At 28.0% G+C, this 15704-nt stretch overlaps 1 protein-coding gene across 1 annotated transcript; it reads left to right on the forward strand.

Annotated features, from left to right (window-relative positions):
• Nucleotides 1-230: 230 nt before the first annotated feature.
• LOC129910660 (glutathione hydrolase 1 proenzyme-like) lies at nt 231-15432 on the forward strand. Its single transcript, XM_055988120.1, has 7 exons — nt 231-459; nt 5603-5770; nt 5853-6064; nt 13063-13459; nt 13530-13949; nt 14675-15029; nt 15096-15432. Exons 1-7 carry the CDS (start codon nt 455-457, stop codon nt 15267-15269), a joined length of 1731 nt encoding a protein of 576 aa, XP_055844095.1. The 5' UTR covers nt 231-454; the 3' UTR covers nt 15270-15432.
• Nucleotides 15433-15704: the final 272 nt, after the last annotated feature.

Genomic DNA, 15704 nt, shown 5'->3' on the forward strand with positions numbered 1-15704 from the left:
TGTTTTCTTATCATAGTACAACAATAACAATGAACCATTCTGAAGCATGACGCTTGCGTAACTCTAATTGTTAACACGTTTTTTGTTCGCACACATTGCATTGAAGAATTCTTGCTAAACCATTTGGCCCAAAGTCATTATACTCAAATAAAATTGTAAAGACAGAAAACAAATAAACATACTTGTATTATACGTATAAGTCTAGTCGTACCGCGGTTAGCTGAACCATAAAAAGTTAGATCGATACTGTCGGTCTGTGGAATCGGTTCGGTTCGGTGTAGATAGGTCGTATCTTGTAGACCTGTTAGCAAAGTTACTCGCTTTCAGTCGATCTTGGTTTTCGCGACGAAACGGTTGCTTTATGCCGCGCAACTAAAGTTGCTTTCTTCTTGATTTAATCTAGTTCGTTACTTCAGTTCTACTTTGCGAGAGTTGTTACCAATAACTTTTAAAAATGTTGTAAGTTTGCTGTTTTGTGTTTGTTTAGCTTAAACTCAGAATTCCGTCACGTTTAAGCTGTATAAACAAATTATCGATTGTCGAACAAATTTAACACTTAATTAAACATTTTTTTTTTTTTTTTTTTTTTGAATATTTACTTAATTTTTTATTTTGTTGTATTTTTGATGAACAGTGTGTAATTACTGCCGGTGATTTTTTAGTTTCTGTTTAACACTATGCGAACAACCTCTGTGTACGTAAATAATGCGATTGGCCTTGAAAAACGTTGTTCTTAAATAGTTGTTGTAGCGTAGGTAGCTTGTTTATAGGATTAATGCAAATAACGTGTTCATAACAATTTAAAAAGTTGTTTAATTTTTGTCATAAGAAAGTTTTTTTATTTTTAATCTTTTTTATGTGAAAAAATGCATTAAATTGTTAAGCCAATTTAAATACACAAAATTGTGTATTTTTATCTTAAATGTTTTTATTTGAATATTTTTTTTTTTTTACATTTTTTGTGAAAGCGAAAATGTAAATTAAACCTCGATTTAAAATGAAGTTATTGAAGTCATCTCTAAATTAGGTCAATTTTTTGACAATGTTGTGATCAAACAAATTTATCTTTTTTGTTTTAAATTAATAATTTTTAAATTTTCTAAAAAAATATTAGTGAAAAGAATTGCAGTTTTAATGTACCTATAAGTACACATGGTCTCTACTAAATTGCATGTCGTTAATTTATTAATAGATAAGTGATAGTGGCATATATTAAAAACTTACAAATCATCATATTTTGTAGGTTTACAAGGTTATAAAATGTTTATGATAATAATAATAATAATAAACAAAGTTTTATCGTATTATATGGTTTAAAGAGTCAATTAAGTGGTAGACGATGGAGTACGATTGACTATAAATATCATTTTTTACTTACCTTTAGGTCAAGTATTGGTTTCGTGCGAAGTCGTGGAAGTTTTTTCCTCAGTTTTAACAGATGATTTGCATGAAATTGTAATGGTTGGATTTTTTGTTTTTTTTTTTTAATGTCTTGTTAAGAAACTTTTAAGGTTTTAAAATTTTTCGAAAACGGCTTTAACGATTTAAAAGAAAAAAAGCAGTGTACGTTTTTGGAGAAGGATTATCTTTAACTATTTTTTTTTAACCATATTATCAATGGCATCCCATAGAACCGTATTAATTTTTATGTTCTCCTAAAGGATTTTTTGAAACAGAAGAATAAATTTTTGGTGAAAAATTTGTTTGAAAAATTAATTTTTGGAAAACGGAACATTATTCTTTTTTTTTTTAATTTTGGTAATTTAATTTATTTGGTTTAAAACAATAAAAACAACTGTAAAATTTTTTCAGAAAATTAAAAAAAAAAAAACTGATATAAGATATTAAATTTCCTTTTTAAAAGATTACAAATAATTTTCTTGAGTATTTTATGGCAATTTGTCTTTAAGATCTAACTCAAACAATAATCAGACTTTTACAACCTATTTTATAACGGTGTGTAAACAATATATAATTTTAATCTCCTTTCGTTAAGAAAATGTTATTATATCCCGTTTTGTTGAAAAAAAATCAGTTGCTTATGCCCGTTTTTGTTTCAAATTTTTGTTGTAACATTCTTTGGGAATGGCTGAAAACGTTGAAATAAATAAATGAAATGCACGATAATGCAGCATAAAATAAAGCTTTTTAAAAATTGAAAAAATAATGTTTTTAATTTAATTTTATAAGAAATTTAATCAATATAATTAATCAAAACGGCCTAACCCCAAAAATTTCGTTTTGAGAGAAACGAGTTTAAAGAAAATCATATTTCGGGGTTTGTTGGCTTGAAAAAGTTATAAAAAAATATTATTTAATTCTTCGTTTGTAATTTTTTTTAGTTAGGAGTGTTGCTATACTTTTGGGCTAAGGTCTGATATTTTTTTTATTCCGGCTCTTATTTTAACTCTATTTAATATATATTTAATGGGAATGTATTTTTATATTATAAATTGTTTTATTGCGGTTCGATCTGTGTACTCAGTTTGATTTTTTTGAAAATGTGGGTTAGGCCGTTTCAGTTCTGAGCGCCTTATATGTTCTTTGCAATAGTATACAATTTGTTTTTAAAATAGGAAAAACATCTTTTTAAGAAATTTTGACCCCTGAATGAAGTATGCCATGAAATCACTTGTAAAACAAAAACATTTTAGACCGATCATTTGAAAAAGATTTTGTATTAAACATATAAAAATATTAAAAAAAAAAAAATTGGTATAAAAAGAAAATATTATTCAACACATGAAAACAAAGTTTCAAAACAATTCATTGATCCGTTTTCAAAAAACAAATTGGAATTTTTTTTTAAATGCAAAAATTAATTTTTAAAAATTTTTCAAAATTTTAATATTAAGGTAACTAAAACGGTTTTATGCAAACATTTTCGTTAAAATCCGTTTCGTAGTTTACGAGAAAGTCAGGATTCAAGAAAACGGTTATGCCAAGTAGGTACCGTAAATAAAGTTCCAAGAAACATTTGCAAAATTCCAAAAAATATAAAAAGTGGGACTTAATTTGACATGATTTTTTTTTTTAACAAAATGTTGATCAGTTTTTGAGAAAAACAAGCAGATACAGTGGACGTCGAATACCCGATATAGCGAATTTCGATGTAACGAACGGTTTTTATATTAACATTAACATCTCTTAATAACTTTCTTTCATTGCGTCGTTATAGTTTGATAAGAAGTTATTGACATGTTTACTTTAGTTCTCAACTTAAAGTGGGACAAAGTCGTTAATTTTTATAAATAAATTTACCAATCAATTATTGGATTTTTTAAAATGAAAAGTCGATCGATATAGCAAACGCTCTCGATATAGTGAATAAAATCGAAGATTATATCATTCATTATACTGAACGTCCACTGTATATGGCCTATAATTTTGTTTAATAAATAAAATCTTCATTTCGCCTCTAGAAAATCTCACATGAGATTGTTCAAGTTAGGTACAGATAGACAGAATTGCGGGGCCCACTTTTTTTCGAATTCTCCATTATCGTAAAGTCATGTCATCTCGAGTTCGATTTTTTTACGAACCGTAAACTTTCCTACTTAGCATCAAGTCGCTAGGTAAATAAATTTACATAATGGTGATGTTTTATTCTTGATTTATCTTTGTACAGTTTGAGCTAAAGCAAAACAAAGAATTCATTTTTTTGGGTCCAAAAATACCTGCCAATTTTGGAGGTTTAGTTTTTTACTTTGTTTAAAAAAAAATCATGTGTTATTTTTAAACAATGTCTATTTTTTAATGAAAATGTTTTTTTTTTTTTTTGAAAAGCGTTATTTAAAAAAAAATATAATTTTTTTTTTCTTTTGCAGAAGAAATTTGTTTAATATACTTTTACTAAATGTCTATATAAAAGGGTTTAAAAATTTAAACAACTTGAACTCGAAGACCAAGTTCGTACGACCCATTAATTTTTTTTGTTTTTCTGTGCACTGATTTGTAGTTTTTACAAGTTTAGGATTCGTAAAAAAAATCGAACTCGAGATAACAATTTTACATGACATTACGATGATGGAGAATGCCAAAAAAGTGGGTCCGGCAATTCTGTCTGTCTGTCTGTCTGTCTGTCTGTCTGTCTGTCTGTCTGTCTGTCTGTCTGTCTGTCTGTCTGTCTGTCTGTCTGTCTGTCTGTCTGTCTGTCTGTCTGTCTGTCTGTCTGTCTGTCTGTCTGTCTGTCTGTCTGTCTGTCTGTCTGTCTGTCTGTCTGTCTGTCTGTCTGTCTGTCTGTCTGTCTGTCTGTCTGTCTGTCTGTCTGTCTGTCTGTCTGTCTGTCTGTCTGTCTGTCTGTCTGTCTGTCTGTCTGTCTGTCTGTCTGTCTGTCTGTCTGTCTGTCTGTCTGTCTGTCTGTCTGTCTGTCTGTCTGTCTGTCTGTCTGTCTGTCTGTCTGTCTGTCTGTCTGTCTGTCTGTCTGTCTGTCTGTCTGTCTGTCTGTCTGTCTGTCTGTCTGTCTGTCTGTCTGTCTGTCTGTCTGTCTGTCTGTCTGTCTGTCTGTCTGTCTGTCTGTCTGTCTGTGTGTACCTCGAGCTACCACCTAAACTAATGGAGCGATTTCTTTCAAACTTGGAAGTTAACAGTTTTGGGTGACTCCCTAGAGGACAGATTGAAATTTTTTTTTAGGACCAAAACTAACGGTACCTTTCATATAACGGAAATAGAAAAGTTAATTTTTTTCAAAAACGGCTCTAACGATTTTGACTAAAAATTTTGTGTGTAGTGTAGCACATAAAAGCTTCCTTTGGAAATAAAAAAAAATATTTTTTGAACCGTTATTAACGGTACCTGTCATAGAATGGTTTTTTTTATTTATGAATTTCTCGTAAACGACAAAACATATTTCGACCAAAATTTTTGTACAAAAACGTTTAAACTATCGTTATTTATTTTTCAAAAAACACATTTTGGAATTTTTAAAAAATATTTCAAAATTTTTTTTTGAAAAATCAATTTTTTGGAAACGGGTTGGTAAAAAATTTTGAAATTCCGTTTTTATGTGTAAATTATTTATTTCTTCAAAATGGCATACCAACTTTTTTTTTTAAATGGTAGACAATTTTTATAGGTATATGTATACAAAATATTTTTTTTTTTAAAACCATAAGAGCAAGTACGTGCGACCCCAGTCGTGCAATTTATTTATTTTTAACTTAACTTTTATAAGGACCAGACCTCTTATGTATTCAGCCTAAACTAGTTATTTTTATACGACTTGTTTGAATCCATTAATTGGATTTTGAATATAGAAAATGAGTCTTTTATTAAAGAACTTCAATGTATCTGCAACCAATGATTGCATAAAAAATTAGTAACAGAATCTGGTATAGAAGTTAAATAAAAGTATTTTTTTTTACTGTCTATTGAATTAATTTATTGTATTCAAAACAATAACATTAATGAACAAACATGGCGTTCAGTTTAATTAAGATAAAACAACAAACATTTTAGCTAAACAAAATATTTTACTATTATTTTTTTTTTTTCTTAATAAAACCCTCTTAAATTCATTAAAAAAAATTTTTTTTTTTAAAATTTCGTATAAAAACAAGTTTTTCTTTCTAATTTTTTTCTTCATTTCTTTCTTTTTTTACAGTATAAAATTCAATAAAAAACTTGTGATATGGGCAGTTATAATTGCCATTGTTGTTGTTGGTATAGTTCTGGGATTAGTTTTTGGCTTAAAAGGCTCCTCGAGTTCTAGCGTTGCAATTCCAAAAGCAGCTGTTGTGTCTAATGGAAAAGGATGTGCTGCAATTGGAAGGTAGTTTTTATTTCAATTTAGTTTACTTTAATATTCTGCTAAATATCTCATTTTTTTTTTTATTAATTTTCAAATAATTCAGTTCCATGCTAGATGATGGTGGTTCAGCAGTTGATGCTGCTATCGCAACACTACTCTGTGAAGGAATAATGTTGCCACATAGTATGGGACTAGGTGGTGGATTTTTTGCTGTAATTTATAATAAAACAACAGGATCAATTGAAACACTAAATGCACGAGAGTCGGCGCCTTTAGCTTCAACGGAGGGCATGTTTATTAATAAAACTATAACAGGTATGAGCTAAATTGACAAATTAATAAGTTTCAAAAATTTTAAAAACAAAAAATGAAGCAAAAGTAAAAAGTTTATTCGGTGGGTCACTACGGTGTATGCGTACTATTTTTCTCCTATTGAAAAACTGAATCTGCCATTGAATTTTTTTTTCTGTCTTTGAATACAATTTATGTTTATTGAGTGTTCACTAAGATAATATATTTATGGATTTCAAAAATCTTGGAGTCTAGCCATTATAATTTTTATAATTTTATTTATAATTTGTTTTTTTTTTTAATAAAAAAATAAAAACAAGTTATTCAAAGTTCAAACTCGTATTAATGTAGGTGTACTTGTTTATCTTAAATAAAATTTACTGCGTTTGTTAATCAAACAATGACACTTTGCTTAAATGATAAGATTAGATCAATGACTTTATTCAACAGGTTTCATTCTGCGATTTTATTCTGAATTGAAATTCATGAAATTTAACGTCACAGAAAATTAAATCGACACAGAAGACAGACGATGAGGTCGCTCGCACTTGATGTTGTTTAGAATATAAATTTTATTATAGATGACACAATGGCTAGTGCTTCAACTATAATAATTAAATATACTTTTCAGACGATGGTCGGTTCCTTATTTAGCTATAAAATTAATTTCAGTGTAGATGAGCTTTTTAATTTTAATGAAAAGTAAGTTTCTAATGGTTAAAGTCAAAAGTTATCAATAAATGAAGGGAATTTTTCGGCAACTACCTAGCTTATCAGAAACTTTAAATTTACAATGTTTCCATAGATTAAGTAAAAAACGAGTTCTTCCGTTTGATTTTCTCTAATATTCAGATTTTTTTTTCATGAAGGCATTACTTCTCCTTACTGTTTCTATTTATGTTTATAACACGTAAATATGTACATATGTATAAAGAAAGTTGTTATAAAATTTGATGAAAGATAAAGTATGTGTCTCTTTTATTCCCAACAAGAAAATTTGATTGTTATAGAGTCAATAGACAGCACATTCAGTAGGTACATATTATAAAAAATTAATATATATTTAAAACCTTATCAGTATTATCATTTTTAGAATTTCTTAGACACGTTTACGTATACATATTTCCTTGAATGAATTTTTTTCAAGAGTGAATTTAAAAAATTTACTATTTATTTTATTGTTTTTTTGTCACAACCAGGCGTCTAGTGTGTAAAATGTGAATCAAAGTTAATAATAGATTTATTTACCAAAGTAGGTAACTTATGTATGATTTTGTTTTGATAATATTAGGATTTCTAAAAAATTAGGAAGTAAGTACCCCGTAGCGCAAAGTTTAGTACGCTAAAAGAGTATCATAATCATGAATAAGTGCATCTCACTTAAACTGTTCGGAATCGGCTGCAGATAAAAAATCAGAATGGTAAAAATCTTTTTTTGTAATCATTTGCTGTCCGTTTAAAAAATATATATATAAAATCAGGGAAAATTTTATATTTCTAAGGAATTTCATGAGTAGTTTAAAAAAAAATTAAATCTGTTTTTATAATTAATTAAACAGCGTTTTAAATGATCTTTTTCACAAAACCAAGTATGCTATTTGATCATTGAGAAAAAAAATTTCGAAAATCGTTAGAGCCGTTTTTGAAAACATTAATTTATTTATGTATAAAAAAATTTTCTAACATTTTTCAAAAAAAAGTTGGTATGTCATTTTTAAAAAAATATTAATCAACACATAAAAACGAAATTTCAATAAAATTAATCAACCCGTTTTCAAAAAAAAATTATTCATCAAAAATTAATTTTGAAATATTGATTGTTTTAACGTTTCTGTATAAAAATTTTGGTCGAAATCTGGTTTGTAACTTAACGAGAAATTCATAAATAAAAAAAAAACGTTCTATGGCAGGTACCGAATAACGGTACAAACAATATTTTCATTGTTTCCAATGTTTACTCGTGAAATTTCTTACAATTTTTGACTGCTTGCAATAACATTAGCTTCAATATTATAGTTTAATAATCAAAATTGTAAGAAATTCAACGAATACTGTCAAAAATATGTATTGCACAAATTTTGTATTCAATTTTTTTTTCAATGCAGAAAATGTTTTAATTGCAATAACATTTTTTTCGAATGCAAACATTTTTCGTTTGCAATCAAAATTTTCATGTGATGAGTTATTTGACCAAGTGTTTACTTATAAGAGATGTTTGAGAAACTCGAATTTTTTCTTATCGACTGTTTTGGCCACAATGGTTTTCTAATAAAGCAACAATTTCCTTAATTTCCCAACGTTTCGATGCTGATTGCCATCTTCTTCAGGGGATCTTTAAAAAAAGTGTATGCGGTAAAACCCAAAAAAAATTTAAAAAGATCACTTATGACCTAGTTATTTCTAGCCTGCATAAGCGGATTTTTTTTTTCTGGTCTTTGCATAACGAAAAAAACTCATATATTTGACTTTTTTAAAGATTATTTATTGCCCTAATATAATAATAAATTATTTAAATTGATACTATGTATATCTAGATCCATTCAATCGTTTTGAAGAGATCTGAAACATTTGGGGGAACGTTCGAACATTTTTTTTCGCGGTAAATTAAAAAATTAATTTTTTTTGTACTCTGTATGAACCGATAAATTATTATAATAGGCAATTGATTATGTTATGATTATATGGTTATAAAAGAAGATAAAACCGCTAATAAATGAGAGGGTGGAAATTGAAGATAGGGGTGCAAAAGCCCCCTTTTTGTTTTTTTTTTTTTCAATATATCTCGTAAAAAATGCAACATTTTGATATATTGCGTTTAAAATTTTTTGTAGAGAATTGAATTTCCTATTAGAATGATGTTTCTTTAAAAAAAATTCCATACCAAAACAGTCAAAACAAACATAAAATAAAATTTTATAATTGCGGACTTTGAAATTTTCCACGGAACCCTTTTTAATCGCCTTCTTTATTATAGCAATTTTATGTCTGAATGGTGTCTAGAGTTCAATTATTTTTGTATGTTTTTATTTATTTATTATTTATGTAATCAAATTTTTTTTTAGTGCAAAACAAAGAAATTTCAATCATAAAAATTCGCCAAGCTACTCGTCGATATTAAGTGATATAAAATATCAAATTTTATTTCCGATCATAAAATCATAATCTTAACTAATTTATCAATTAACCCAAATTATATTCGAATTTTAATAGTATATAGATTAATGCGCAATAAGAAAAGTGAAAATAAAAATATAAACATTAATAAATGATACGGCAATTCATGGGGAAATACCGGCTTAATTTTTTTTGAGATTGATATCATTCTAAGAATAGCTTAAATATTAAACCATTTCATTTCGAAAACCATGATTAAATTTAAACACATTTTTTCTAAAACCTGAATTAGTTGGAATAAAATTCCACTAATTTAGCTAAATGGATAAAGATCAATTCAAAAAGTTTTAACAATTTATGAATTGTCCCATAAGTACACAATGAACTATATTTCTGTTTGTCATTTCCTCGTGTGTTATTATTTAATCTTTTATAAAAATCTACATCATAAAGATAATCATATTAAAGATAATCATATTAAATATAATCTAAAGTTTACCTGCATAAATGATTAAATATAACTGGTTATTTAAATTCCCCTTATAAAAAAAAAAATTACAACTTAATGATTTCACAATAGGTTTTTGCTTGATTAAAGACTAAGATTAAAATATAATTTTATAATGAAGATAAGACACTGAAAAAATTATATGAACCTGCCTAAATTGTGTTTGTATTTTTGGCAAATACGACGCCAGTCATTAAATTTAAGCAAGATAAAAAAATATAAATGAAGGAAAATAATAATAAAAAAAAAAATTTTGACGTGCATTATGTCAATGTTAATAGAGAAGTTTGGGATTTGTAAAAAAAATAAAATTCACAATTGAGAATGGAATCTAGAACCTCTAAAGTGTCTATAAGATTATCATGGTTAAAAACTCACTTTCACCCTAAGATTCCTTTTATTTTTGGTTTGTTCCCACACTAAACGTTTATAGAGTAAGGGTGGCGTATACATATGGACCATGTGTCTAATATGGACCACCAGATTTTCCCCACACACACAAATGTAATCAAGGTGACAAACGTTTTCATTTATGCGTAAACACTCTCAGCTTACATATAGTTTCACTAGCCAAAGAAAAATTATACACGAAAATACGTTACTTTAATTTCACAGTAAGACAGTTATTCTAAGCAATACCGTTTCCTTTTTAAATAATTTTATTTTTAAACATTGTACTGAGGGAAATATGGACCACCATGGGCTTTTTGGATTATGTTATGGGATTTATGGATTATATTTGTTCATATTACTGCAGTTATATTAAAAACCATATTTTCTATTTTAATTCACGCAATGAGTTTAAAAACAAAAGAAAATATCCAATACGGAAGACTTGGGAACTTGGGATCCGGATTCTATGAAAAAAGCGATATACATTGAGATGGTTAGGTCAAAATGTTGTGGCTTTTTAAAAGCAAAAACTACTTTCATAAGATTATACAATAGACATGTTTTATTGGTAGCTCAGTACTTAGCTCAGTAAAATTTTGCATGGAAAACAACTAAGGATAAACAAAAGTTTTTAATTTGTTGGTTTACAGAAAAAATTTGTTACTAAACTTATACATTTTTGACTCTTCAACAGTAGAGGATTATTAATAATAAATAAAAGTAGTCGTTTGTTGTTGTTTACAGCATTATATGTTTACTTAGTAAAATACTGAGTACCAAAAAAACACGGCTAATATTGAAAACCTCGATAGTGGAAGTTTAATTAACATTAAGTTAGTTTTCCCACTTTCTTTTGATGAAATACCTTGGTGGTCCAAATTACCCCCTACTTTTAAGTTTTAGCGTTTTTGATTTTTTTTTTATAAAGTGAATTTTTATTTGCGTTGTAAATTATTCATAAATATTTAATAAATATCTTTAGTAAAACCTTAAATTTGTCGGTTTTTTTAGTAAAAATATGACTGGTGATCCATATTCACCAACCTTACTCTATTTAAGTAAATAGACCTACCAATCTAATCATTGGTTTTTCGAAACTTGTTAAAAAATGTAATCCCTCATTTAAAAAAAAAAACACCCTTTGACCTAAAATTATTTTATAAAATATCTTTATTCTTCGATTCAAATATCAAATTTTTGTACAGTCAAGAAACATCCTTTTAACCATGATATTCTTATAGACACTTTAGATTCTAGGTTCGAATCTCAAATGTTACATATTTGCTAAATTTCTATTATTATTATTTTTTTGTTTTTGTTATAAACACCCTTTGACACAAAAAAAATTTAAGGACTTATTTTTGTTCGTAATTCCAATACAGTTCGTAAGATTGCCATTCATTCTATTGATTTTTAGGACTTTCCGGATTTCCCTTATTTCTTAAAAAATACCCTAACTACAAATTTTAAATAAACAAGAATAAAGGGGTTCTTGGTGCTTTTGGTAATTGAAACATTTTTACGAATTTTGACTGGTGTACCTACCATTTTTTTCATAATTTTGGTACCTACTAATTCTGAATTTCATATTTTCTAAAAAAAAAAAAAAAAGACACGCTTTCACTCAAAGGTATTTCCAATGTAACGGGTGTGACACAGTTACTTATTTTTTTTTTGCTCCAGGCTTGTGTACTCACTTAATAAGATGTTTAATAGCTTCAACACGTTATATACATATTTAGTTGTTAATATACCTATTGTTGAAAATAATAAAATAATTTAATGAATTTCGTAAGGGTACCATTTATACCATTGATTTTTTCGGACTTATCGCGGATTTTTCCCTATTTCCCAAAAAAACACCCTTTAACCTAAAATATTTGTATAGACTTTTTGAGTTCTTGCTTTCTGTTATAAATGAAACAATTTTACCTATTTTCATTGGTGTAACAATTTTTCCCAGTTTTTGTGGTACTAATTCCGAATTTCATCATTTCTTGAAAAAAACACAATTTCATTCAAAATAATTTTTTACTTTTAATAGATTCTTAATTCTTATACCAACCAAAACTATTTCACCAAGTTTTAAAAATTAATAAAATATAAGTTAGCTGTTATGATACCTTTCTCACACACAACTTAACCTATCAAAAAAAACACCCTTCCACCCAAAATATTTTTAAAAACTTTATGAATCCTTTCTCCCTGTTTTATCTTAAACCTTCATCCCAAATTTTGTCAGTGTAGCATGTTTTTCACATGGGTTTCGGTTATATTTTACCTGTTGAGATCAAAAAACAAGCACCCTGGTTTTAAATCGGAAATAACTTTTCTTAGAGCAATCGTATTGACTTTATTTTTATGTCATTATATTCAGCATCAAAAAATACCTTGAAAACATGTGTCATATGATGATATTCAACAAACAATTTTTTTCAGTATATTTTTGACCTTCACCCCCTCCCTCTTGTCCGCGAAAAAACACCCTTCCACCCAACTTTTTTTCATAGACTTTTTTTGTACTTGGTTCTTATCCCAAAAGCAAACTTTTTGCCAAGTTTCTTGAGTGAAACAATTTTTTTTTTATTTATTGATTTTATGTACTATTTTACCTGTACTTAAGGAGAAAAAAGCATTTACAATCAAGCGGATTTCTGTATGTTTTTTTTGCCAAGATGGCTTCCGTCTCAAATTTAGCGGGAATCCACTTAATTTAAGAGGAAAATCTTCTTATCATAAAAATAAGAAGATTTTCATCTTAAATTAAGTGGATTTCCGCTTAATTTAAGAAGGAACTCATTTTGGAAAAAAACACGCAGAAATCCGCTTAATTTTAGATGGGTTTTTGTCTGTCTATAAACAAAATTAAGTTTTAATTAATTAAGCCGTTTCGAAAGAGTGCGATTAAAAGACAAATTGACACGAAATTTCTGTATATTAGAAGAAAAAGAAGAAATTTATTATTATTTAATCAAATTAAAAAAATAATGTTTTGTTTTGTTTTTAGGTGCTATTGCAGGTGCTGTTCCCGGTGAACTCCTAGGCTATTGGAATCTCCATCAAAAATATGGCAAGCTTCCTTGGAAACAACTTTTTCCACCAACAATTGAACTTGCAAAAAATGGACATACTGTCTCCATTTACTTGCACAATGCAATGAAACAACACGAACAGCGAATTATAAGTGAACCTTCAATGGCTGAAGTGTTTGTAGATCCAAAAACAGGTGGTGTTTGGAATACTGGTGATATTATGAAACGTCCCAAATTAGCTGAAACTCTTGAAATAATTGCGGAGAAAGGAGCTGATGCAATATATAAAGGTGGTGAAATTGGCAAAAAGCTAGTTGAAGATATGAAAAAATTGGGTGGAATTATGACTGAAGAAGACTTATGGAAATACAAGTAAATTAGATTTTTTTTTGTTTTCAGGGCTTAAAGGTTTTTAAATATGTTTTTTTTTTTTTATTTGAAGTGTAACCTGGGATCCACCGGTCAAAGTTGACATATCTAATGACTACACTCTTTACACTACACCTTTACCAAGTAGTGGTTCCGTTTTGGCAATGATATTAAACATTGTCGATGGATATGACCACAAAAATGACACACTCTACTGGCATCGATTTATTGAAGCTAGCAAACATGCCTACGGTCAACGAACCAAACTTGGTGATATGCATTTCGAGGAAGGTATTGAAGATATCTACAATCAAATTATTGATCCAAAGTTTGCAGCTGATATTCGTAAATTAATATTGGATGATAAGACTTTTACAAGCTATCAGTATTATGGAGCTGAATTTGCCAACAATGATGATCATGGAACAGCAAATATGGCTGTGATAGATTTTGAGGGCAATGCTATTACACTAACGAGCACAGTTAACCGATAGTAAGTTGAAATTTTGATAAAAGTTTGAAATTTTGACATGATAACGTCAAAAAAAAATTGATTTTCTTACTTTTTTGATGAAAATTGATTGGGTTCATAAGATTCTAGCTCTTTTTGTTGATCTCGTACAGACATGGTTGATGTGAATATTTTGAGCTGAAACAATATGCTTTCAGATGGTATAAAATTTATAATAGGTTGTCATATAAAAAAATGGATTTTTGGGGATGAAAGTGATTTTTTTTTACATTTTTTTTTTTAAATGATTGTTTTCAATAAATTATTTTTATACCTTTTGCGCATTGTAAAAATTTAAGTATGGTTTTATTCTTTAGAAGAAATATTAAGCTTTTAAATGGTATAATTTTTTTGTAAGTTTTTCATATAAAAAAAACTGATGTAATGAGAAAAGATAAAAAAATAAGGTAATTTTTGTTCTCTTTTTCTTGTATAGGTATTATGATTGGATTCAAAAAGTCATCTCGTTTTTCTACAAAACATACAGATATAAATATGTAAGGTCTTAATCTTTAGGTTAGGTAATTTACTATAAGATTTTTTATCTTCCAATTTTTTTAACAAGAAAGTGGACAAAAAGATCATTTTCAAATCATTTTTTTTTAACAAAAGCACACAACCTCTTTTCTTATGACGTTATCACGTAAAATTATCGTCCGACAACCAATTTTTTTTTATTGTTAAAAATTTGATATTTCTTCAAACAGTTTCGGTGGCAAAGTTCGTTCACAACAGACTGGTATTATTATAAATGATGAAATGGATGATTTTTCAACACCTGGTACAGTCAACTCTTACGATATACCAGCATCACCTTCCAACTTCATTAAACCAGGAAAACGTCCATTGTCTTCTATGTGCCCGGGAATTATTTTAGACAAAAACGGTAATCCTCGAATGTTAATTGGAGCTGCTGGTGGATCAATGATAACAACAGCAGTTGCTCAAGCAATTCTCAAATATCTAGTCTTAAATTGGGATATCAACGATGCGATACAATCAAAACGTTTGCATCATCAATTGGCTCCAATGTTGGTTACTTATGAGAAGAATTTTGATGATGTAAGTTTAGCTTAAAAATAACATTAATTTTTTCTTATTTATTAATATAATTTTTTCATTTCCTAGGCAACTTTAAAATACTTGGAACGAGTTGGTCATGAGCTTGAAGAAGGCTCAGCAGGACAGTTTTCTGCTTTAACGACGATAGGTATTAAAAATGATATACCTGTTCCCGTGTATGACGAGCGGAGAGTAGGAAGTGTGTCGGTTGTATATCCGAAAAATAAAATGGCTCATTGAAATCATTAGATATAACGCTCTTCATTGGTGCCAAAGCTTTTCCATTTTATTTAAGATAATTTAGTTTTTAATTAATTTATTTAATTATTTTAGTTATAATTATAGTTTTAAGTTAACATGTTATAAAAAAAATATAAAGATTAAAGATTTTTCGATAAAACTAGTTGACAATTGGGTTTTTGTCGTGATAACGTCTTATGAATCGATGAACCATGGCAGCCACAACGAAAAAGTAACGCCATTTTTTCCCGTTCCACTTGAAATTTTTAGCAGTGCGGCAAAAATTTCAATTCAAAATTAAAAACAAACTATTAGGGATACAAAAATCTTCTATAGCTTTTTTGAAAGATGAATGTTTTTTTAAAATTCCGTCATTTAAATTCCGTCAGGTGAAAAAAAAAATTTCAAAAAAGTGGCTATTTTCTAAATGCAATA

The sequence above is a fragment of the Episyrphus balteatus genome, chromosome 2 (assembly GCF_945859705.1).
Source record: "Episyrphus balteatus chromosome 2, idEpiBalt1.1, whole genome shotgun sequence".
Lineage (NCBI taxonomy): Eukaryota > Metazoa > Arthropoda > Insecta > Diptera > Syrphidae > Episyrphus > Episyrphus balteatus.

Excerpts from the sequence above, each read along its gene's own strand:
- LOC129910660 (XM_055988120.1), top strand. Across the intron at positions 13,460-13,529 it reads GAAGACTTATGGAAATACAA|TGTAACCTGGGATCCACCGG; the intron begins GTAAATTAGATT and ends TTTTATTTGAAG. Across the intron at positions 15,030-15,095 it reads ATGAGAAGAATTTTGATGAT|GCAACTTTAAAATACTTGGA; the intron begins GTAAGTTTAGCT and ends TTCATTTCCTAG.